The 23,607-nt window shown below is 46.3% G+C and overlaps 1 protein-coding gene across 3 annotated transcripts in view; it reads right to left on the bottom strand.

Moving 5' to 3' along the window:
• dync1h1 (dynein, cytoplasmic 1, heavy chain 1) overlaps positions 1 to 22,338 on the bottom strand; it is a 35,583-nt gene extending 13,245 nt beyond the window's left edge. For all 3 annotated transcript variants that reach the window (XM_064329614.1, XM_064329606.1, XM_064329623.1), the window contains exons 1-48: positions 21,980 to 22,338; positions 19,249 to 19,336; positions 18,609 to 18,782; positions 17,909 to 18,164; positions 17,309 to 17,495; positions 16,917 to 17,188; positions 16,405 to 16,632; positions 15,141 to 16,217; positions 14,851 to 15,030; positions 14,448 to 14,597; positions 14,077 to 14,223; positions 13,838 to 13,978; positions 13,543 to 13,719; positions 13,265 to 13,375; positions 13,051 to 13,170; positions 12,654 to 12,893; positions 12,383 to 12,538; positions 12,137 to 12,250; positions 11,934 to 12,044; positions 11,514 to 11,723; positions 11,268 to 11,414; positions 10,963 to 11,129; positions 10,469 to 10,642; positions 10,206 to 10,371; positions 9,904 to 10,092; positions 9,543 to 9,737; positions 8,907 to 9,189; positions 8,496 to 8,596; positions 8,060 to 8,219; positions 7,578 to 7,818; positions 7,061 to 7,244; positions 6,496 to 6,708; positions 5,989 to 6,227; positions 5,402 to 5,558; positions 5,004 to 5,231; positions 4,442 to 4,672; positions 4,171 to 4,311; positions 3,702 to 3,935; positions 3,356 to 3,562; positions 3,118 to 3,239; positions 2,855 to 3,020; positions 2,292 to 2,455; positions 1,843 to 1,972; positions 1,474 to 1,607; positions 1,274 to 1,388; positions 953 to 1,114; positions 524 to 738; positions 74 to 278 (exon numbers count right to left, since the gene is read on the bottom strand). In XM_064329614.1, coding sequence (XP_064185684.1) covers positions 74 to 278; positions 524 to 738; positions 953 to 1,114; positions 1,274 to 1,388; positions 1,474 to 1,607; positions 1,843 to 1,972; positions 2,292 to 2,455; positions 2,855 to 3,020; positions 3,118 to 3,239; positions 3,356 to 3,562; positions 3,702 to 3,935; positions 4,171 to 4,311; positions 4,442 to 4,672; positions 5,004 to 5,231; positions 5,402 to 5,558; positions 5,989 to 6,227; positions 6,496 to 6,708; positions 7,061 to 7,244; positions 7,578 to 7,818; positions 8,060 to 8,219; positions 8,496 to 8,596; positions 8,907 to 9,189; positions 9,543 to 9,737; positions 9,904 to 10,092; positions 10,206 to 10,371; positions 10,469 to 10,642; positions 10,963 to 11,129; positions 11,268 to 11,414; positions 11,514 to 11,723; positions 11,934 to 12,044; positions 12,137 to 12,250; positions 12,383 to 12,538; positions 12,654 to 12,893; positions 13,051 to 13,170; positions 13,265 to 13,375; positions 13,543 to 13,719; positions 13,838 to 13,978; positions 14,077 to 14,223; positions 14,448 to 14,597; positions 14,851 to 15,030; positions 15,141 to 16,217; positions 16,405 to 16,632; positions 16,917 to 17,188; positions 17,309 to 17,495; positions 17,909 to 18,164; positions 18,609 to 18,782; positions 19,249 to 19,336; positions 21,980 to 22,232 — 9,462 coding nt within the window. In that variant the 5' untranslated portion in view covers positions 22,233 to 22,338. The remainder of the gene's footprint in view (positions 1 to 73; positions 279 to 523; positions 739 to 952; positions 1,115 to 1,273; positions 1,389 to 1,473; positions 1,608 to 1,842; positions 1,973 to 2,291; positions 2,456 to 2,854; positions 3,021 to 3,117; positions 3,240 to 3,355; positions 3,563 to 3,701; positions 3,936 to 4,170; positions 4,312 to 4,441; positions 4,673 to 5,003; positions 5,232 to 5,401; positions 5,559 to 5,988; positions 6,228 to 6,495; positions 6,709 to 7,060; positions 7,245 to 7,577; positions 7,819 to 8,059; positions 8,220 to 8,495; positions 8,597 to 8,906; positions 9,190 to 9,542; positions 9,738 to 9,903; positions 10,093 to 10,205; positions 10,372 to 10,468; positions 10,643 to 10,962; positions 11,130 to 11,267; positions 11,415 to 11,513; positions 11,724 to 11,933; positions 12,045 to 12,136; positions 12,251 to 12,382; positions 12,539 to 12,653; positions 12,894 to 13,050; positions 13,171 to 13,264; positions 13,376 to 13,542; positions 13,720 to 13,837; positions 13,979 to 14,076; positions 14,224 to 14,447; positions 14,598 to 14,850; positions 15,031 to 15,140; positions 16,218 to 16,404; positions 16,633 to 16,916; positions 17,189 to 17,308; positions 17,496 to 17,908; positions 18,165 to 18,608; positions 18,783 to 19,248; positions 19,337 to 21,979) is intronic.
• Between the last annotated feature and the right edge of the window lie 1,269 nt (positions 22,339 to 23,607).

Raw genomic sequence — 23,607 nt, 5'->3', positions numbered from 1 at the left:
CAGGAATATTACTCACCTGAACAAAGAAACCGGCAAATTGCAAAGGGCACAGTGACAGAATGTTCCGGCTGACCTGGTGCAGGGTCTGGTGGACGAACACGCAGCCGTTGACGATGGCCTCGCGGTGGGTGGGTAGCTGGGGCAGCTTGTCATAGACAACGGGCATGTAATCTGGCACTTTGTAATTTGGCTTCTCCAGGTCCATCTTGCTGGTGAATTCTTTGCCGACCTGGTAAAGGGCTTCTGTGGACCAGTCACCAAACCAATTCAGCACGCATCTAGAAAAGAGAGAAAGTCCAGTTAGTCATCTTCAACACAATCACCCCACAGCATTCCTGCTTAAGTTTCCCCTCATTTCTTTCATCCAAACCCATTTTTATCTAATCAAATTAAGCTTGCACAAACTACTTCACCGGCTAAGTCATTTAAGTCATTGAGATCTGTTAACCATGGGCTGAATTCAACTGCTATGCCAGACCCAATGTGTGGTGAGGTGCTGCAGGTTAATAGAGATTGGACCCACCTGTTGAAGAGGGCGGGGGAGGTGGCGGCACGGTCTTTTAGACCCTCGGAGGACGGATTCATGGTGAAAACCACGTGCAGGTTCCTGATGACCTGGCTGGTGAACCACTTGTATAGCTCCTCATGGGTGTCCAGCATCAGACCCTCTTTCTGTGCCCCTTCCTTGCACTGTGTCATCAGGGTGGCATACTCATCGCCCTCAAACAGTCCTGGCACCTGAGCGATGTGGGACATGCACCATGTGAAAGTCCTTCTGATGCACACCAGAGACTCACAGAGGAATGCAGTGGTGGAACACTCCACCCAGTAACCCTGGTCTTTGCAAATTTGGTTGGACATTCAAGTTTATGGGACATTAAAGTTTATAAAACATTGATGCTTTGGCGCAAAACCATAGTGGTTTTAAAAGGAGGACGGAAGGTGGTCTTACCTCTCCATTAGCCAGCAGGGTGTTCATGCGCTCTAGGAAGCCAGAGTCCAGAACATTGGACTCATCCATGATGAAGGCGATCTTCTCGTTCTTGCAGCCAGAACGTCTAAGCACAGTCCTCAGGTCCTCATCAAAGTCTTCACCTGTGTACTTCCTGTGCACCTGAAGACACAAATACACACCATTACAGTAAGACAACATTCATCTAGCCAATAGACAATTAACTTCAGTGAAACACTTCATGGCACCCTGTCCCAGTTTGTGTGCAGAGTACAGAGGCTTAATAGCTCAGTAGTCCTGAAGCTAGCTAAGAGTGCTTACCTTGATCTGGTACACACTGAGGCCATTCATCCAGGCTACGAAGCGGGACAGGGTCGTCTTCCCAGCACCGCTTACTCCAATGAGCAGCAGATGACCCTGTGGCTGGCGGAAGATTCTGGGGAAGAGACGCCACAGTGTTTACTCAGTTGGCTTGGACAAAAGACAGTACACATGGATTTTCAAAGCACCACCCTGCTCACCGATCAATCCTGAGAACGTGATCCAGGACCTCATTGAAGAGCACCAGAGGAACGTCCAGCTCCTCCTCATAGAAGACCTTCAGACGGGCTTTGACGTAGTCTCTCAGCTCTTCCTGCTCCACTGGAATATAGTCCTGATAGATGGCAGAGCATAGCAACATTAGAAACTACATGCACTGAGCCCTACAGCTTCAGACAGCACATTAGTCTTCAAGCTGCAAAGAAAACAAGTCTGAAAATACAGAAAAATTTAACCTAAAGAAATGTTTCTCTGCTGGTCCCAAACACCAGCAAAGGTGTTTCTGGTGCACACTGAAGCACTTCAATAAACCAGGATTCATCTACCACTCCTCACAACAACAGCCTTACCTTGGAGAGCCAGTTGCTGTAAAGGATGGGCCGGTTTAGAGCCTTCTCACGGTCAATGTTGGGGAAGTGCTTAAGGGCCACCACATCGATGTTCTCGTCAGTCCAGCGCCTCTCCTCATCCTCCACCAGTCTGTGTATGTATCAGAGGGCATAAAGTTAACCACATAAACCTTTTTTCACCTACGGCTTTTCCTGATTAGGATGCATCTTTTTAGATCCTTGAACACAACAAATACAAAAAACTACATTTAACAAGTCATTGTGCTTTATTATTACTTAGCAGGACTGAGCACATTTTTGAACCAAGCCCTGGACTGGCCTCCTTCATGATTGCTTCTAACTATGTAAGTCTGGAAGAGAGTGTGGACTGACACTCAAAATACCATGGAGTCACTTCTACAATAGTGTGATCAAGTTCTGGGCAATGGACCTACAAACAGTGTGCCCACCTGTCTTGGAAGAGACGCAGTGCCTCGTGGGCCCAGATGCGGATCAAGCCCTCCACAGGGAGGGTCTCCAGGGGCCGCAGTGCCTCGAAAATCCCCCTTACCCACCGAGTCATCTCTCGGGGGGAGTAGATGTAGTGAGGCTGGGTGTCCTGAGTAAAACGCTCCTGCATGGGACAATACATTATTAGAAAAGGAATCGCAAGGTTGCAGGTAAAGACCCCAGATGCCATGCTGCCAGAGCTATGCAACTTGCCATTGACAGGGAGTCAGCGCAACAAATACAAAATGTAATGCAAAATAACAACCGTTTACTATGTGGGAGGAATTAACAGCAGACAAGAGCTAAATACAAATCATAAAAAACATTTATGATTGGAGTGTGCATTATCTGTGTTCAGGTGGACATTTTGGTGTATTCTGTACTCCAAACTATCCAAAAGCTCTTTTGAAACTTCACTCAGTTTTAGTCATTCACCCCTTTTTTGAGTTTGGCAGTTTATAACACTCTATAGAACACTTGTTTATGCCTAGCTCTACAGAGAAAGTCCTTGGGGGGCACCCACCTGTGACATAGTGTAGAACTCCACCATGGCGGCGGTAAGGGGCTCTGCATAGGTACGCAGAGAGGGGATGAGCCTCAGCATGGCGCGGTTGAAGGTTCCGTAGATCTGGGTGAGGGAGGCGGGGCCAGGGTAGTCCACGTACACAACCGGCACATGGCGCAGGAATCTGGAAGCAAAAGCCAGAGAGAAACAGTCACTCACACAGTAATCCATGAGCCATGTGCCAATATAACACCATAAATGGTTGAGGTTCTCCACTGCACCTGTGCGTCAGGGGCTTCCGTCCAGGGTCGGTGGGCGGGTTACAGGCACCGACGAACTGGATCCTCTCCAGTTTGACCCACGTCTGGTCAGAGGTGCGGTAGAACCCTCCGTGTTCCACCATCTGTGTGTCAGGAGGGGCAGGGACAGAAGTATATCAGAGGAAGCATTGATTGTTACACATACATCATCATCTCTCAACTCACTGGGCATAGATGCTCCAATCCCAGAAGCCCTTACCTGTCTGAGGAAGGAGATGACTCTCTGGGTGCCATACTTGTCCATATCTGGCAGGTTAATCTCATCGCAGAACAGCACCAGCCACTTGCCCAGCTGCACTGGTGCCAGCACCACGCCGTTGGGTGTTCGGCGGTACTCGCAGTAGTGGTCAAAGGTCTTCAAGAGCAGCTCTGGGGTGGTAGCGCTGGAGAAGTTCAGACCCACAACCTGGAAGAGTGGAGGAGAGTTTCCCATTTTACAATAGAAATATCTGCAAGGGGGCTTCCCCGATGTGCAGTGCATTATTGTGACACTCCATGGTCATCAAGACTGTTGCTATGTTGAACAACATGTCAGATATGCTCACCTCCATGTCGGGCAGGGCTCGGAGGGCGCTGAACAGGGTCATGGTTTTACCAGAGCCGGGAGGACCGCACAGAACCAGGGGCTTGTGTTCCGCCAGCCAAGTATACAACAGGGCCTCGTGGCGAACAGTGTCCAGGGTGGGCACCACCACGTCTGGGGATGCTACCTTGTGTGTCTCCACTTCAATCTGGGGCACTTTTCCTTGCCATGACTGCCACTCACCTGTGATAGACACCTGGGGGATGGAGTGATTGTATGCATTAGAACAGCAAACAATCTTATATAGAAAATGCATGTGCATATTTATAATTGGTTGAGCATGACACTGGCAAACAATGATCAACAGTCTAAATGGTGAGAAATTGCACTAAATTAAGAAAAAGGCTGAAACAAAACCATTGTTGCGCATTACAAGTTGGACATTCACGTGTCTCTGTCCAGCCCTATGGGTGGACAGTGGGTACACTCACCTCGTAGTCGATGATTGGCACATTGGGAGCAGATGGCAGGGGGATGGTTGTGATGCGGCGGATGTACTCGCCCAGCTCGGCTCTCATTTTCAGCCTGCCGTCGCCGGAGAAGGACCACAGGACGGCGTAGATCAGGTACCTCTGCAGAGCCACGCACACAAGCACAGCTTTCAGAAAGACAGGTTGCATCCTGCTACATGAATGGATCAATATATCTGAACAAGGTACCGTGATCCAGAATAACAGGAATCCAAGTACTACAGGCACATACCTGCATGTAGCGCTCCAGCTGGTCGATGGGCATGGGGAAGTCAGGGTGGTTGTTGTTGTACAATGCAACGTTGCGGCAGGCCTGGTGAAGCATGGAGAAGAGCGACCCCATGCAGCGCAGCCGGGTGAAGTCCATGATGTGCTCCATCTTAGAGGCGTGCTCCAGGGCCTTGATCACCAGCCCAGTGGAGGTGAAGTAGGGCTGCAGGATGGCAGCTGAATCCCGCTGGATCTGCATCAGGCGGGAAGGATGAGGGTGGGGGAGTGGATTAGTGTCAACTCTGTGCGACACGCTAGGTAATTGGACTAATGCAAAGACACTGGCTGTGTTTTAGGATGCGAGGATTCACTGATCTTCATGGTATGTGGATTGGCTGATGCAACAGGTAGTGAAATGGACAAAGTATCCATACAAGTTAAAATCAGCAAAACTGCTCGGACTGACTGAAATCCAAATCCCAAAAACGCAATTATAGTAATGAGGGACAGAGAAGCACCTACTTGACTGCACACAGATGCCATATGAACAAGTACTCCTGGCATTACAGAAGGACAGTGCGTACCTGCAGCATGGGGGAGGCGGCCTCTTCGCCCTCATCCTCTGTGCCCTTGCGCATGCGCTGGGCCTCGTCTTCGCCCTCGTCCAGAGGGATGCTGCGCAGGCGAGACAGGAAGTTGTTGAAGATCATGTCAGTGCTGAGGACGTCCTCGCTGAACCACACCATCCCGCAGCGAGACACGGTGGCCAAGGTGGCATACTTCAGGTCCTGCACCTCGAACATGATGCGCACCTGTGGAGTGGAGGGCAAGGGCAAGCGTTAGCACAGCCAACCTGCTGGCATTGAGGGATATCTGCATATGTGCATGTGCGTACACAGGGAATGCTAACAAAACACTGCTCTCTGGCAAAACAGTATTCAAGTGGTGCGCAAACAGGCTGTGATACTGTGTGTGGACTCACATTGGGCGGCAGGCTGAGACGCTCGCCATTAGGCAGAGTCAGTAGCTTGTTGTCGTCCAGCACGGAGTTGAGGTTCTCCACCCACTCTGGGTCGACGTCGCCGTCAAAGATGATCCACTGGCGCTTCTGCAGCTCACCTCGCACGTTGTCGATGATCCTGAGTTTTGAAACGCATCATTACCACTTACCCTTCACAACACGCCTACAGCTTAACAGTACCAGCTCTACATCTCAGTATATTTTCACTCTGAAGTTATAAATCCCTTATGCTTCTCAACAGAGTATGGCCACATTGCTGCAGCTACCAAGTGACTAACTTGTAGGCTAAACTATTTTGGGGCTAAGCAGTTCTGCATCTACAAATATTGCTAGCTCTGTAAAATACAGAAATCACAGTTACGCAGGCCAGAAAGCTCACAACAATTCATCCCAAAACCTAAAGCTGATCCACAAATTGGTGCTTTAAAATATAGGGGCATCACCAAGTGTAAAATTCACAGTGGCCTTTGCATAGTAATACTCAATTCTAAATGATTGACCCGCCACCCCAAGCTCAAAACCAGATGGGGGGATAGGGGGGCTCTTACTTCCTGAGCACGTGCGTGAACAGCCCGTCGGTCCACTCGCGGGTGTTGGGGTCCAGTGTACCATACAGATGGTCCTTGCTGATGGCTTTGGGGTCGATGATGTGGGCCACACCCTCCACGCCCTCCAGTCTCTCCAGGGCTTTGAGCAGCACCCTCCAGGCCATGGTCTTCCCACTGCCCGACGGGCCCACCATCATCAAGCCGTGGTTGATCTGCGTGATCTGGTAGAGCTGAAGAACCTACCAGTGGCAAACAGGGAGAAGTCAGGGAAGAGTTTACATGGTGAAGAGCAACATACAGCATACCACCACCTTTGTATCTACTTAGGTCCTGTAGTGCTGTCACATTCTAATCTCTCAAACCAAATCAAGAGTACATAAGCTTTGGTACTACCAGTCCACTTTAGCAGGTTCAGAGTACATGGTCACACAGGTAAAAGCACGGCAAACCATGAAAGTCACCTAGCATCATAGAAAGTGTCATGTGATTCATCAGTATGGCCCGTACCTTCTCGACCCACATGCTTCCCACGTCGTCACCGTCTCCGTAGGTGAGGTACATCTCGGCGCAGACTTTCTTGAGCTCCTCGCGGAGTGCAGTCATCTCCCCGCGCATGTACTGCACGCCGGGGAAGACGTCGGACAGCAGGCTGAACAGCAAGGGGATGTCCTCCGCCACCAGCTTGGGCACCATGGTCTCGCATACGCTCTGGATCAGGATCTGCGGAGGAACAGGGTTGCAGGTAATGTCAGGTAGGGATCAACACTAGCTACATTTCCACTAGATTTCATTCAATAAACAAAATGTGATAAAATAGCAGGACATGTTTAATGAAACGGGTGTAGTTTCTAATTAACCCTTCAACTTGACATGATGAATGTATGGACAAGTGCCTTTCTTGCACAGTAATGAAAACAAAGGCACTGACTGATTGAAATGATGGGGAAACCAAGAAACTGAAAAACCAGAGCAACATTCTCTGGTCTCAACAAGGAGGGGAGTTTGAACATTATGGCCATGGCAATGGGGTCACAATGGTGTCTCGTCACGGCATTTCTGCTGCTCTATTTACCTCCTGCTCGGGCAGGTTCTCGGCAATCTCGTTCTCGTCCACGTTCTCCCCACGCTCGCGTTTCTCACGCTTGATCTTCTGGATGCGCTCTCGCTTCACGTTGCCGGCGCTCACCAGCACGCTCTTCAGGGCTCGCAGGCCGAAGTCGTAGTGGCTCTGAGAGGACAGCTGCTCATCGCAAAGCCTGATCACACACAGATGCACGCAAATATTGAACCATTACGACAGAAAGCAACATTTGGAAATATTCTGGGCATAATCGGGCCTTTCTTTAGTTGACCACAACCTGGACAAACACTCTTCTAGCGTTTTGCATAAAATCAAATGATCTACATTGAATAATCTTGTAATCGTCTTTTGTGATAAACAGACAACGGAAACTGGAGTTAAACTTACAAGTAAGCCTGGCTTTGAGGTTTAACATGCAGACATGCAAAAAGGTGCATGGTGATAAGGTGTGTATTCACTGAGGAGAACCCTGCCCAGTTTAAATGAAGTAAGCATGGTATGCACTAACTTGAAGAAGGGGACAATCTTTTTGGCCAGGGTCTCAGCAGTGCGGAATCCCTGGGAGTACAGCATGACCTGGGCGATGAGCTGGCGGTCAGGCTTGGTCATGGCCAAGCTACGGAACAGCTTCTTCAGGTTGTCGGGCAGGTTGGAGCGGCCAGCGTAGCCAGGGTTCATGGTGATGAAGATGGCCATTTCAGCGCTCACCTTTACCTGCTTGTTCAGCAGCTCGCAGGTGACTGGAGCACCTGGCAGGGACAGGAAACGGGGCCATCAACCCAATCTTATCCCAACAACATTTTAGAACCACAGCTAAGCACAGGCTCACCATATAACCCAACACAGTATTCAAAAAAGGATAAAAAAACAAACTACCACGTTCAAAAGTCCAAACGGTTTTGGACTGAAGTTGGATTAGGATGCAAATTCAAATACAAATTCAGATTCAGCAGATGCCCAAGCCATTAACTTCCTGCTGAAGCTACGTACTGCGGTCTCGGCTGGGGTTGATGTGCTCCCTCAGGGCCACCTGGATGTACTGGACCTGCTGGGAGACGGCCGACAGCATTCTCTCCTCCAGACGGTTAAACTCGTCGAAGCAGCCCCAGGCACCCACCTGACACAAGCCCACGAAGATACGGCCCATGGCCTGTGGAAAAGGGAGAAGGGGGAGCGGAGAAAGAGGTCATAGTCCGCAGCCATGGCCTGCCTACAATGCGAATATCATAATGAACCTTGCCTTTATCGTACTTTAACACTTCTGGCTTTCACTTGTAAACAAGTATTTAACAATCCCTTCAATTTTACTACATATTTAGTAATTAGCCGATTTGTAAATTCTATTGCTGTACAATAAGTGCCTGCAAAAAATATTGCTAAATAGAATTCATTCTATTGTCTTTGCAGTCGCATCGATTGTCAGCACCTGGAAGTCGAAGGTCTCGTCACAGTTGAAGACCAGCACAAAGCGCCCCAGTTGGTGTCCAAGGGCTTTCACAGACTCAGTCTTTCCAGTACCCGCAGGACCTACAAGAGAAGACGAGGCATTCGCCCACCAAATAAACATGTCAGTATGATTAACACAAGAGACTTGAGTCATAATAAATTACATTTCAGAAACTGGTTGATTTATGAATTGTGACTACATCAGTGCATGACCAGTGTTACTTTAAATACCACATGGTCAACTAGTGGTACATCAAAGTTATTACTTAAAGAGAGCTGCTCACTCAGTCAGAGTAACCGAAAGGCACTGCCCTTCCCGCAACTGCTTAGTCACAGCCAAAACTCAACAAGTCATAAGGGAGCCCAACAGACTGCATTTTATGCACTGTACCGAAGGGGGAGCCACCAAGTCGGGCCTCCAGAGCCTGTGTCATGGTCAGGTAGCAGCGGTCAGTGAGTGGGGTCTGAACCAGCTTGTCCTGGACACCCAGGTACTCAAAGCCATAGTTGAACTTGGCATTAGCCATCTGGATGGACAGCTGCTGGAGAACATCCGTTTGCTTGGGGTCAAAGTAGAAACGCATCTGGCTCAGCCAATCAAAGGATTTTGGGTTGTCAATCTTGTTCTTGATCAGAGTCCTGGTCACATCCCTCTGGTGGACCAGCTCGGTGATCTGAAAAGGAAAAATGGCTTTAGAAAAGCTGAATTTAACCATGACAAATAACATTAAGTTGCATAAGTTGTGTTAATGCTAGCCTGTGAGATAATGTTAACTATACCCCCCATTACCCCCCTCTTCAAATTAAAGACTCAAAAAGACAAAAATACAAAATGCAAAAAATAATAATGAAAATACAGGGGATGTCACTTTCATGTCAAACAACGCATTTTTTAAGTACTACAGTCAGAAAAAAAGAGCTAGAGTAGCAATCATGACCCACTGTTGCTTAGTTACACAAATTCAGAGTAACACTCAGAAAGCACCATTTCCTGGCTAATTCTTTAAATTGAAATTGAATCACTAACCAGGTGCTCCAGTTTCCTCCTACGCAGTGGGGGCTGCTCCATTAGCACAGTGTCTGCCAGCACATTCAGTGTAGCCTCCACATTGACCAGGACTCCCTGCATAGGCGCCATGTCCACGCCGCCCGCAATGGTGGTCAAAGCGCTCTCCACATTTTCGGACCAGGCAATCTGGGCCGAAAGAACCACCAGCTGGGCCTAGGGAGGGGAGTGAGGGGGAGGATTTACAGATACAATTAAATACAACGGTTGGTGATTATGGTCAAGAGACTGCAGCAGTGTTTACACAGCTCACAAAACACTTGCATTATCTGTATCCATTGGTATAGAAGGGCTGTAAGGTTGAATGGTGATGCCTTGGTACCTGGTATCTGTCGATCCAGTCAATGTAGGTGCTCAGGTCGATGGAGGTGCCCTTGTTGAAGGCGCCCACCTCAGTGACCGACTCAGCCAGCAGCTTGGCCAGGGTGACCCTCATCTCCTTCTCCACAAGGGTCAGCCATTCATTGATCTTGGGGTGCTCAGTGATGGACACTGGGGTCTTGTAGAGGACCTGGAAGACAGGAGTGGATGTGACCAAACGGCGTCCAGTACTAGGTGGCTTTATGTCCATTAGCCACTCATCGCTCACCCTCAAACATACAACAAACTACACCTCTGTCCTACCTCTTCTCCTTCGCGGGAGGAGATGCCCAGCACCTCTGTGCTGTCCTCATTCAGGAGGATGCTGGACACCCCAGCAAACATCTTCTTGAAGTGCTTCTGCAGCTTGGCCACATTCTTGCTGTTGCCAATGATCTCAAGCAGGTCTTCATCTCCAACGAAGTAGAACCTGAGGAGAAAGTAAGAAATGGAAACTCGTCACTTGTAACCATCCAGTTGGAAGCAGAAACAGGGTTGACAATGTGTTAATTGTCAGATGTTTTCACCTGGGGAAAGACGAGCGCTCTCTCTCCAGGTACTCGCCCAGGGCCTTCTGGATCTTGCCCAACAGGTCAGCCAGTCTCTCCAGTGACCTCTGTACCCCCTGGATGTTCAGCACATCCATCACCAGGGGTGACTTGGTCACCTTCTTCATGAGAGCAAGAAACTCTGTGCTGATGCTAGATAGGGCGAAATAAATTAAATATAGCATGAGAATTCACAAGTGTGTTAAACCATTTTACAAGATGTTGATATCTTAAGTTAGCTGGACATAAACTCCGCTTAATGCACCATTTACAAGATGAATAATGCACAAATGAGTAGCCTAGCTGAGGGTCATTTAACTCTTTGTGTGTAAGATGTTTCAGATATATTTCCACCAAAGCAATGCCCTTCCTATCTTGGAGGGGGAAGCAGGCTGAAAGCTATAGCAAGATGAATAGCGCTAGCGCTTGAGTGTAGGAAGCACCTGAAGTCCTTCACCATAGAGTAATCATACCTCTGGAACCGCTGGGTTTCCACAGGAAGCAGGTGCTTGATGTCTGCACTGCCAGTAAAGATGCCCTCCAGGTAGACCCAACGACGCTGAACATCAATCCACACGTCAAACAAAGCCATGATGCGGTTCAGCTTGTCTTCCCAGCTCAGTGCGTCTTCTTCAAACACCTGCAGACCCAGGCATTCGCAGTGTGAAGACATGCATGTTCATGACACTAAGACACTAAGCATTGCAGGAACAAATTATCATACATTACAATTAATCATTGTCCAAGGACTCTCAATTTTGGAGTTTGTATCACTCACCTTGTAGTAGGGAGAGAGCTTCATTGCTGACACACTGTTGATGTGCTCCTTGACCTTGTTGAAGAGATCGTCCCAACCTCTGATGAGGCGACACTTGTTCTGGTAGTTGACCAAGTCCAGTTCATAAGAGTTCCACACCTCCCGAATCTAAAACAGAAATGAACAAGATCATCAGATGTGGTCGAGTGTTTGCAGAAAACTAAATTTGGGTGTGGGGAGAAGAAGACACCTAGCACTGTCTCTCACCTGCTTGAGGAACTCCTCAAGAGCCATCTCTCCCTGGGCCACCAGCAGCACGTCCTTCACAATCATCTCATTCTTTTGCAGATCTACATCCCAGAGCTGGCCCAGCGTCAGCTCAGACAGCACCCAGTTCACATGCAGCCTCTTCATCAACTGCTTCCAGTGCCGGTCCTTCAGGGCTTCGGACTTCAGCTCGATCACAAGCATGTTGATCTAACAGGGACAAAACACTAATGTTCACAGTACGAAGAGCATCCATAGGTAGCTTTTTGGCTCAAGATGTTTTTGTTTGTTTCAAATGGGATAAAACTTGTTTCATGGTTGTAAGATCAATGCTGATCACAAACACATTTTACAAAAATGTTTTATATCAAATTGGGCCAGCAATATGACCTGCAGAGGTCTGCAGCCCAACAGGCTCACCTTCATGTAGCCCTTGAGGAGCCTCTGCACATATTCATAAGAAGCATACTGTCGCAACCGTGCTGGGAAGTTCTTCAGCTGGTTCAGAAGCCCGTCCAAGCTCTGCCGCAGCTGGAGACAGACAAAGAGGAAAAGAAACTGAGTTTTCCCGCCTTATGGAAAAGGAAATGCAATGCACTTGAATGCTGATCTAAATTCCTCACCTTGCGTGGTTGCACAGAGACCCATGGCTGCTCTTTCATCTGGTCGATCTGCTCCCACACCTTGGACAACTCTGACCACACTCCCTTCAGGTCTTGAAGCTCCTCCAGTGCCACCTACAGCACCAAAGATGGGACAAAACAAATATACAAAGAACTTTCAAAGACATTCAGTGTGATTTGGAAATGGAACCAATCAATGCTTTGATGTTCAATGTCCATTACCATGCTTGAGAAGAATGAGCTTACCTGCACCCTCTCCTCGCTGCCACTCAGCAGACCAGTGTCGGTCAGCTCCAGGGCCTCTTTGGCTCTGGCACACTTCTCTCTGTCATCCTTTAATCGGCCAAACTTGCCCTCATAGATGGTGAGGGACTGCAGCGCCTCCTCTGGACGAAGGTTTCCCTGCAGGGAGTAATGACCAGCAAATCTTGTCAGAGACACTCCACACATGGCCCATAAAGACCACAGCTCTGTGACACACTATTCAGGCCAGGTGCGTAGGGAGGAGCAAACTCACGGCAACAGGCTTAGTCTTCTCCCAGTCGGTCAGCAGGTCAGTAGTGCGGTTCTCAACAGCCCGGTCTTCCTGGACGATCTTCATCTGGAGGTTTGCCACCTGCTGCTGGATGGCTGTGTCCTTGCGCTTCATGATGTCACTGAAGGCTCCCCACTCACCCTCAATATTGTCAATGTACAACCAGGAAGGCGGGAACTGGAAGCGCTGCTTCTCCAGCAGACGCTGGCCATTGCGGAAGAGCTATTGGGGCAGAGGGGAAAACAGCATAACCATTGAATAATACCACTTATAATACCTGACACTAATGTATCATTTCCAAACACCTAATTTTCAATCAGGAGCCTCTTTCATGAGCATGGTGCCAGAGATGCGTTCTCTGTGCGGGAGAAACACTTACATCAACTTGCTTCTCAAACTGCTTGATCTTGCGCTTGAGTGTCTGGACATAGGTAATGAAAGTCACAGCGTCCGAGGTGCTGGCTGTGTCCACGGAGTGCTGCTCTAGTTCTTGCCGAGACTATGGGAGAGGGTGGCACGCAAATGCATGGGTGAGTCTGAGGTTGTAGGGCAGTTCAAGTGAAACTATGATGCTGGCATTCTCATGGACTTACCTTGGAGATCTGGGAATGGAAGTCCTGCATGTTGTTTCCCAACATCTGCCCAAATTTGCTGAGCACCTCCTTGTGCCATGAGTCATACTTCAGATTCACCTTTGACTGAACCTGGATTTTGAATGACATGAAAGATTAGCCATTAGCAGCTAAACAATTGATTAGACTGTAGTTGTGACGGGCACATCCAGGCATCCTTTGTCAATATTCAGTTAACATGAAAGAAAATGTTTTCTTAACAGCAAATTAATTATTATTTTTTTATTTTTTTTATTTACCTTGCCATAGTCTATGACCACAGGACCAAACTCCTTCCTTGTCTCTGCATTGTCAAAAGTCCCTCTGGCTTTACGAATTTGGACCAGCAGGGCCTGCCACTTGTTGAGGTCTTCTCCGAGGCGGTTATAAATGTTCTCAGCTTGCATGTCCCACAGGCACTGGTACTGCAGCCACACCTGTAGGAAAACATCACAGAAGCACAGTAGGGTGAATAACTTGCTCATATCCTTTCACAAACAACCTTGTTCTGTCATACCTCCAAAGGCTTCTTGGGAACACAAACAAGGATCGCACCTTGACGTACTGCTCCACCTCGTTGACGTTCTCCTTAACTGCATTGTAGGCCTCTTCCAGGGCAGCTGGGCCATCAGGCATCCGGGTAAGAGCATTTCTGTAGAACTTTTCCTCTTCTGACAGCTCGTAGTGTACGCCCACCTGCCCGCGAAAGAAGAGTTCATCACCAGCTCCTTGTGGATGTGGTAAACATAATATTTTACATGGTGCAACGAACAAGCAGTCAAACCATCACACACCTGGTATCTCTGACTCTGGATGCGTGGGAGGGAGAGGATGACCATCTTCCAAGAGAACATCTCTTGGAATAGCTTGTAGCGGCAGTCTTCGATGGGAGGGTTAAGGTAGATCACTTGGTTGGTGATTCGTAGCTCATGCACAACATTCTGCAAAGAGAGGACAATCAACTTAAATCTGAATCTCAGAACAATGCGACGGATCATTTACTTTAAATACCACAAAATAACAGACAGTGATATCCCTGTGTCACTGAAAGGGCAATATTAGATAGTGGAACCTTTTTGAGCTGACGGGTTTTGGGGAAAATATAAACAGTTTCTCTGTACATTCACCTGAAGTCATAACACAATTCAGGTGGTTGACTGCGTACCTTGATTTTGGGCTCTCCTCCAGGCTTGTGGCTCACTTGTGGAGCTTCTGTGTCCATGTCCACATCAGCCTTATCCTCCATCTGCCCCCTCAGCACCTGTGTCCAGGCCCTGAGTCCAGCCTGCAGACGTACGCCCAGGATCCTCTCGATCTGCAGGGATCACCAAACAAACTCAACCACTGATAGCAGAGACTGAGAGACTGTCAAACAAAAAATCTGAACATAGGATGTACAATTGAGACAGATAAAACAAAATACCTTAAGGTAATGTTTGACTGAAATATGAAATTTGTATTGTTGACATATTTCAACAGACATCTTTAACATCTGAAAAATAATTTAACTAATGCGTAACACCTTCTTCCCTACGGAACACAAACAGGCATGAAAAAAATGTGCTGACCTCAATGTCAAGCTTGTTGACCCAAATGGGCAGGTTCGAGTACGAGTGCAGATTGAGGTCATCCACAGCTTTCTGCACACGGTTCAGGATCTCAGTGAAGGTTTTATGGTCATACATGCAGGTCTCCAGAGAGCGCACCTCAAGATCAATCTTCTCCTCAATGAGGAGGAGGTCATCAACCTAGAAAACAAGGGGAAATGCAATCACGTGAGTCTCAGCTCCTTCAGCTTCATATTTAATCAGGCAGTTGCTTTCCAAACTTAGATTTTGAAAAATTCTCAAAGTCTGACCTTTTCCTGGAAGTTGAAGACTGTTTCAGCTAGACGTTGCACATATGGATCCAGCTTGTAGGACTCCCACACTAGAGCGATGCCTTCAGTGATTAAGGCCTGCACCTCCTTCTTCAGCCCAGCCACAAGCAGGGAGATGGATATACGCTCCTCCACCTTCTCACAGGTGCGCTCGTAGGTGCGCACACTCTCAATAAGGGAGATGGCAAAGGGGTAGAGCTGGTTGGCCTGATGGGCTTTGTTGACAATGGCCAGGGGCACACGGAAGCTAAGCCATTTCAGGTTCCGCACTTCCTTGGAGAGAGTGATGATCTCAGGCAGGAAATTTACCTTGAGCTTCAGCATGTTGCCTGTGCGGCCCCGGGCACGGCTGCTCTCGATGGTAAAGATGCGGCCTGACACGCCCAGGTTGCGCTGCTGTACCTTCCGGGCCCAGTCATCAAAGATCTCCTGGGTGTTCAGCTTGGCGCGGAAGCTGTCACCGTCCTGCTTGAGCTTGAGGCCCTCCACGTGGTTCTCCCAGCCCTTTCCCAGGACATCCTCAACACGCTTCATGTAGGCAGTCAGCTGCCGGTCAATCTGTTTAGCCCAGATGATGGAGCCCGACACTGGAGGCAGGTCTCGGACATGGCTCATCTTGCAAGACTGGCTCTGGGGGTACTGCACCTTGAACTTGTCATGCAGAGACTCAATGTCATCCTTAACACGCTGGATGAGCTGCGTCTGGTACTCACGGATGGCCCCTCGGATGTGTGGCCGAACAAAGAGGGCGTTGAAGCGGGAGAAGATGCGGAACATCTCGTTGGCGTTCTTGGCAGTTCCCAGCTGGTCGCGCAGACGGGCAGTTATGCGGGTCTCCACGCGGTCGATTCGCTCGTCGTAGCGCTTCATGGCTGCCTCCCAAGCCTCCATCCCCTCTTTGGACACGTCGAGGCCGTCCACCTCCTTCACGTTCTCGTAGGCAAGGTTCACCTCTTCAATGGCGTTGGCATCGGCCGCATCAAACAGAACCTCGGCCACCTTCATGTCAGGTGGTTCCACTGTTTCACCCTGTGTGTGCTGGGGCACAGCTGACACCTATGACCAGTGGAAAAAGCAGTTATGAGCATGTTCCCCTTTGGGGTGAAGCAACACCAGCAAAGAACTGTTCTAATCACCTCAACAACCCAATACTAAATTAAGTGTATCTGCAGTTAAACGACATAAACATGCATGTGTTACAAGTACTCTTTGATTGATGTCCCTTGACTTCATGGTTCTGTACCTGAGGTCGAAGAACGCGCACGATGACAGCCCTCAGCTGCTCATGCTGCCGTCGGAAGCGTCTCATGTGATCCAGACGGGCCTGCAGCTTACGGTGGGCGGGGCTAAGGCGCCACACCATCTTCAAGTTCTCCTCCCTCTTTCTCTTCACAATGTCCCTTAGCAGCACTTGCAGTTTCTCATACTCATCCTCCCAGGTCTGGAATACCTCAAAGCACGCCACCATGACCTGCCATGACACACAGGGACAAATAAAGCACACGTAAGTACATGAAGTAAAACACCTAGAGAAGTCACAGCTGGGCAGCAATGTTGCGTAGTTAAGAAGGTGGGCTTATAGACGAATGGGTAAAAGTTTCTTGCCATTGCATCCTTGCATATAATGCTTCAGTACAAATTCAACTATGAAAAGGATAATACGCAACAATAACAAAAAAATATAACTATGCCTGGTACTTTGCATGAGGAAGGGAGTCTCACAAAGAATAGTATAATGAAAACCAGTGTAGTCACCTTCTCAAATTCTTCATAAGCTACATGCATCAGCTTCCTGGTACCCAGGACCTTGAGAAGTTGGGCACTTAGGTCCCGGGAGATGGCCTCAACCAGACGAAGGGCACGTTGGATTGGGTATTTGGTGTTGCGGATCTTGCGCAGGTGGGTGAAGATGGCCACCAAGGCCTGGCGGATCTTGTCCAACTCTGTTGCTGACAGAAGGTCGTTGAGCGGGAAGTCTTTCATCAGGGGATTGTAGTCATTGACGGTCTCCACGGCCTGCTTCAGACCTGGAAGGAGAGAGTCGCAGTTAGCCTTTAAAAGTTCCTATTTCTGCCACAGGAATCACAGTAATGATGAAGCAAACAGGCGTGCTTTCTACATCTTTGGAAAAGGTAGACGGGACTTACCAGTGTCAGTGTCAAAGCTGACGGTGGCGTGGAAGCGCTTGCCGTGTTTGAGGATGTCTAGAGTGAGCAGCACCTCCGGACTCTCCCTCTTCTCCTGGATGCGGTTTAGAGCACGCTCCAGGTTCAGCCAGAAGCTGATCTCCTGCAGTGCTGTCCCAGAGGCAGGGTCGCGGTCCAGTTTGGTCACCTAAGATTTGGGCAGGGGGAGGAGGAAGAAAACAATGCATTAATTTTCCTACATTAAATTAGAATCAAATCAATAGTGAATGTGAGTTCCACAAGAGTGGAATCTGGGAAAATAAGAATAAATGGCTTCACTAGGCCTTGAAATAAGCAAAAGTTCTGCAGTTTTTTTCTCATTTGCAAATAAATCAACTCAACCAATGCTCTTAGCAAAAGTTTTAGCAGGGGCAAGTTTTTCTCAAATTAGGTTTCACGCAAATTTATTGATTATGTTTCATGATTTGGCCAAAGGCAGGCCTTTGCCTAAGGGACAAAAGTCAATGAAGGATGGGAAGAAAAAAACTGAGAGCAAAGTCAAGGAGCATGAGCATGTTAGCTGGTTGTGAAGGAAAACTGTAGGATCAAGTCCCTGCTCACCTTCTGGATTTCCCTGATCCAGCGGTTGACGCCTGACTGCAGCTGATTGAGGAAGGTGGGGTCCTCAACCTTATCTCCAAAATCTGTGACCTTGGGCTTCTCTCCACGCTCGTAGCACTGCTTGGCGATGTTGGTGATGATGGGGTGGATGAGGAGACTTATCTCTGGGATCTCAATGTTCTGCTGCAGGTGCAGCAGCCCCATCTCCAGCTCTGCAATCTTCTTCTCCACAGAGGGTGCCATCTTATCCCCATCCCTGGGTGAGGCAGGGAAAAGTGGGCTTTAAAGGCTGATCCATGAGCCATAGGAAATCTGTGAACACTTTAACTTAGCACCTGCAGTGCTAATGAAATTCATGTTTTTTGTAGCAAGGTTCCTGGTTTCACACGTTCAACCATTGGGTTCAGTTAGTTAGAACAAGAGGTGTTTGTCTAGTGACCAAGATATACAGAAGGACCACAAGTCCTTCTCTATTAATAATAAATAAATAAATAAATAAATAAATAAATAAATAAATAAATAAATAAATAAATTAATTAATTAATTAAATAAATCAAGCCCAGCAATTACATGCAACACCTGAAAGCATTTTCTTTGCACCATTGCAATTATTATAATTTAATCCTATTAGCAATAGTTCATCTAACTTTTTTCAAAATTTTGAGGACAACTTCTGTGGTATCTGTAGTTTCAGGTCTACCTGTCAGCCTTTCCAGACTCTCGGATGTAGGACTTGAAGAAAGGGGCGACGGCATTACTGATGAAAGAGTGGAGGGTCTCATAGGGGGAATCTTCACTCAAAGTAAGGACACGCACTTGGGTAGAAATGGGCTTGTCTGCATCAATGACGCCTGTCCTCTTGATGAACGCCAAACTGCAATGACACATGAACGCTTGTATTATGTGGCACTAAATCAAGTCTATGACATTTCACTCAAGTTCACATTATTAGAAAACCCTATGCTGCATTATGGATTATTTTAGACTGGTGTTGTTTCAAAGCATTTAAACTTAACTGACTAAAATTCACAAAAACAATGTGGTTGAAAAACACACATAGTACAGGGATAATATTCATGGCACTGTTTTAAAAGAGACTCTGAATAGTGCTCAGCATCTGGTAAATGAATGCATCATAATTCAACAAACACTTAAAAAAGGGAATTTGAAGGTCGACTGATCTAAGCTTATTTCCCACCCTGATCAGGACTGAAATGAAAGACATGACATAGATAGACACCATTTTTATTCCTGATGATTAAGGCTGCTACCTTGAGATATCAGTCTCCTAGCATAGATTATCAAGGGCATTCCGCACACCGTACACTTGTGGCCTGTACCTGTTGGATTTCAGCCCGTAGCGAATATCAATGCTGATGTTGTAGGAGATGCACTCCTTCTCCTCTTCTCCCTCATCCCCAACATCCTCTGAGAAAGACAAAAGAAGGGTCTTACAATACAAACTCAATCTCATCTGCAGCTGTAGAATAAATGGAAGTTACTATCATAATATTTGTCAGCTGGAGTTGTTGTAATAGTTTACAGACACTGGTAAATGCAGTAAATAATCATACATTTTAAATGTTTCGGCTGAATTCCTCAGTTTAAAAATTAAAATTAAAATACACCATTTCAACAATACAATTGCATGGCAGGGCATTACAGGATGTTACTTCCCTGTCGGGCCACCATCCAAACAAAACAAAGCCAGGGGAAATGCTAAATGAAAAATTTAAAAATGGTAACACAGCATGGATGGTTGGACTAAACAGTATTTTACAAATAAATGTAACTTCAGTGAAAATATAATGCCGAAAAAGTAGCCTAACCCCAGAACCTCTTATTTATTTTTCTACTTATAATTTTTAACTATCAAATTCAAACAAGGCTATACAGAATAGCTATCCAGACTTGTGTGCTCTGCTTAACTACAAAGTAATCAATTCATAAATAGTTTGTTATAGAAATAAAATGTTACATTTTTCCTTCTTAATTTGATGTATGTGATCATCTACTTATTCCATAATACGGAATCTCTGTTCCAGTTTACATTTGTAGTATAAAATGTAAAACATGGCATTATGGAGCAAAAATTGGCTTGGCTACCAGATAGGGCTGCTTTGTAGCCCAGGGGAGTACCAAATGGTTTTAACGACATATCATCTATGGGTACAATTAACTGAAGAAGAGTGGGTGGTTGTGGTGGCAGCTTAGCTTTATGGCGCAGAGCTGCCTAGACAGCCTTGCCATCAGCTGATGTCTGGATGGGTGGGGTTGTCTGCAAAATGATGTCATTGCTGCAGAAGGCCCAAAACGTAGAGATGGACCTGCATTGCAGCTAGACAGTTCCTCCCACTCTTACTCCCCCTAACTGACTATGCCTGTGCAAAGGCATCAAGCCAAGGAAGAAAATCCTATATTTAAATGAAGATGACATGGGAAAATGCAGCTAACTCACTCCTAGGAGGGGACAATATCTATCTCCGCACATTACTGATCAACTTTAAAATAGCTACATCCACAAAACCGTTGCAAACGGCTTCCAGAAAGCATTCCTTTTGGAACTGAACAAAAATTACTATACAAGTAATTGCACCCAACATTTTAAGAATTAAGTTAGCCAAACTTGCTATCTGCACACTATACAAAGTGAAGTACAACCCATTATTATTTAAGTGAAAAAATCGCATTCTTGTCAAAACGCGTACAAGACAAGCTGTCGGTGGAACTGGTATTGCACAACACATGTTCGTGGCTAAAGACTTTGCTGTAAGGTACATTTAATTTTAATTCAAGCATCTTCTACAATGAATCAGGGTACTGTTTATTCCACATTACCGCTTGAGGCGATTTGAACCCCCTCATCATATGACTAGCAAGAATAGCCAATAATAACAATCGCCTGATGTTCTGCTGAGCAAATACTTCATTTTATTTAACCTTTATTTACCCAAGGTAGGTTCACTGAGCACGGATGCTATTTTGAAGCAACGCCCTGCTTCACACTCATACACATTCACACCTGGGAGCTGCCCAGTACAACCACAATCCTCGGGAGAGAATTGTTTTTTTTTAGCCAATTAAATCAGGGGATGATTAGGTGGCAAGTTTTTGCGAGAGCCAGATCTGGGATTTTAGCCATTAACACATTATGCAGTTAATGACATAACATTGGTTAGCTTGCTAAATGGGCATCTTTTTAGGCATTTTCCGAGATTTACCTAGAATGAGGAAGAGTTTATATTGCGACTAATGACTACGCACATTTTTTATTGCTTACAAATGACTAAACATAAGGAGAGATACAATGCCAACTAATCGTTAATTTCGGGATGCAATATTTATCGATAATTAATTAAAATTTCTATGACACGAACTAGCTAGTTCTGCAGATCATCCAATCTGCTTAATACCTTATTAACTTTATATAAAGCAAGTTATCTAGTTATCTAGTGTTAGCTAACCATCAAAGTACCCATCTGTCACTCTAGAGTACAGCCGAACTTGACAGATCCATCCAAAAACCATCTAGCCTACATGTTTCAGGATGGGCGGAACTGCTGCAGCCAGCTCGTTCCCATAATCTGTCGCGATTTCAATACATAAACGTCCACACGGCAATAGGTAGATATCGAGTGATCGTAAAATTGTCTATATTCATTTCTCCGTGCTTAAGATACTACATTTGCAGCTAGCTGACTTGGCAAATGACTAGCATGAAAACTTCGTCATAGTCGAACGTCGGTATTATATTATTTACGTTAAATAGCTTGATACGTACACTAATTGAAATAAACCCCAGGTACCATGTTAGCTTGGGCTAGCAGCACGTTACCAAAACCAGTGCATTAACCAACTGTAAACCGAGATAGCTAGTTAACATATAACTTTGCGATCTTGGCGAGATATCCAACATTAGTTGAACAACGGGACATAATCCAGCATAAATAGCTAGCTTTCTTTAACCCCAGCCCAAACGTCAGAATGATGCAGCATGATTTTTATTTCCGACAATTACAAAGCAAATAGAATTTATACTAAATTAAGTCAGATCAGCTTCATTAGACAAACCTTTTAAAGTACACCTCTCAACCAGAATGGTGTGTACTTGAGGGTCTGAGAGGAATTTCCTCATCTGCTCCACCGCACTCTTTTCTTCTAGGGCGGTTTCCAGGGAGGCCGGAGCCTCGCCGCCATCTTCTAGAAGCAGAGGGACTAGTTTGCGAATATGCTTTTGCAGAACCGAAGTATCGGCAACCGTCTGCACGACAGCGGACACCTCCATGTTCCCCGAGCTATCTTCACCTCCACCCCCGTCAGACATCTTCAAACCGGTCAACTACAAGCGATCGTTGGCCAGAGCAAATATTCAACGCAAGACTGAAAGCACTTCTCTCCTCCAACTCCATCCACTGAATGGGTGTATTGTGTTGGAGCTTGATATACGGAAACCGTCAGTCAAGTGACATATTGGGAGTTGAGCCAAAAGTGGTGCATTCTGGAACTTGTTGTTCCAGCAGTTTAAAAGCGATAGTCTGTTCAACCAAAAAAACTACAATGCCAAAAAACGAACGTGCCAAATCACTGGCTTTTATCTTTTTGGTTCGATGCAGCTTAGATTTTTGACGTTTTTAGGCTTCCAGGGTAATACATTTTCCGTTCATTGAGCACCGTTGATTAAAATGACAAAAAACTCACAAAAGTGCTGGCATTCTTCATCCTCATACGTAACAATTCAGCTCAGACGCTGCGTATTACATCTGGATGTGATATTTGTATCGATGATTAATTCATGAATGGGTTAACTCGGAACATCCCCTTTGATAGAGTCTTTTGCAATTCAAGAGATAAGTGTAGGTTTTAATCGCAGTGTATGCTACAACAGTTATTCATTCGTTTATAGACCACCTTTGACCTATCAACCGCATAGTCATGAATTGTTGTTTCATAGAAATGATCTCACTGATAACCTAAATAATCCAGCAAAATTTTGTAAATCTATGGAGTCGTTGCAACCGTTCGTGTGTCCTCGTCTCTCCCTCAATAAATTGTGGTGGACTCAATAAATGAGGTGAATTGCCAGCCATTTTCACAAGCATTAAAATAAAATTAAAAAAAAATCAATCTGCTGATCATCTTTCTGATGAAAAAAATAAGGTGCCATCAGATAACAGTACTTGGCATGAAGTCTGACTACCTTCTCCTGAAATTGGGTACATTGGTTTTTGCCCTATATTGTCTGCACATGTTCTCAAAGTGCTAAGATCATTTATCCAAGAAAACCAGCTGATCCATATCTTGTAGTCTCCAAAAACTGGCTGCAGATCTAATTTCCCAAGTCCTCACAAACATGTTGTTTTTTTACCTGCCTGTTTGATTAAATTCTATCCAAAATGTGTGAAAAGCAGCCTATATGTTTTCTGTTTAAAGTTTGTGGTGCTTCTAAACTCAATAATTACCATCACACATAATGAAACACTCTGTTCTTGCAAATTATTGTAATTCCAGGTCAGTACTCAGTTCTTACATAACAATATATTTCATAAAACGCAGTCTGGGTTCATATTTAGTCATAGTGCGTTTATTGCTGGCTCCACATTGATAAACAAAATTGCCCTGCCCCATTTATTGACATTTCCAAGGACTTTGATACGGTTGACTGCATCCTACTAATTAGATGGTGAAAGGACATTGACTTC

This window comes from Anguilla rostrata, chromosome 1, assembly GCF_018555375.3.
Source record: "Anguilla rostrata isolate EN2019 chromosome 1, ASM1855537v3, whole genome shotgun sequence".
Classification (NCBI taxonomy): Eukaryota; Metazoa; Chordata; class Actinopteri; order Anguilliformes; family Anguillidae; genus Anguilla; species Anguilla rostrata.
The sequence above is the reverse complement of the archived record's forward strand: the minus strand, read 5'-3'. Positions and strand labels throughout refer to the sequence as shown.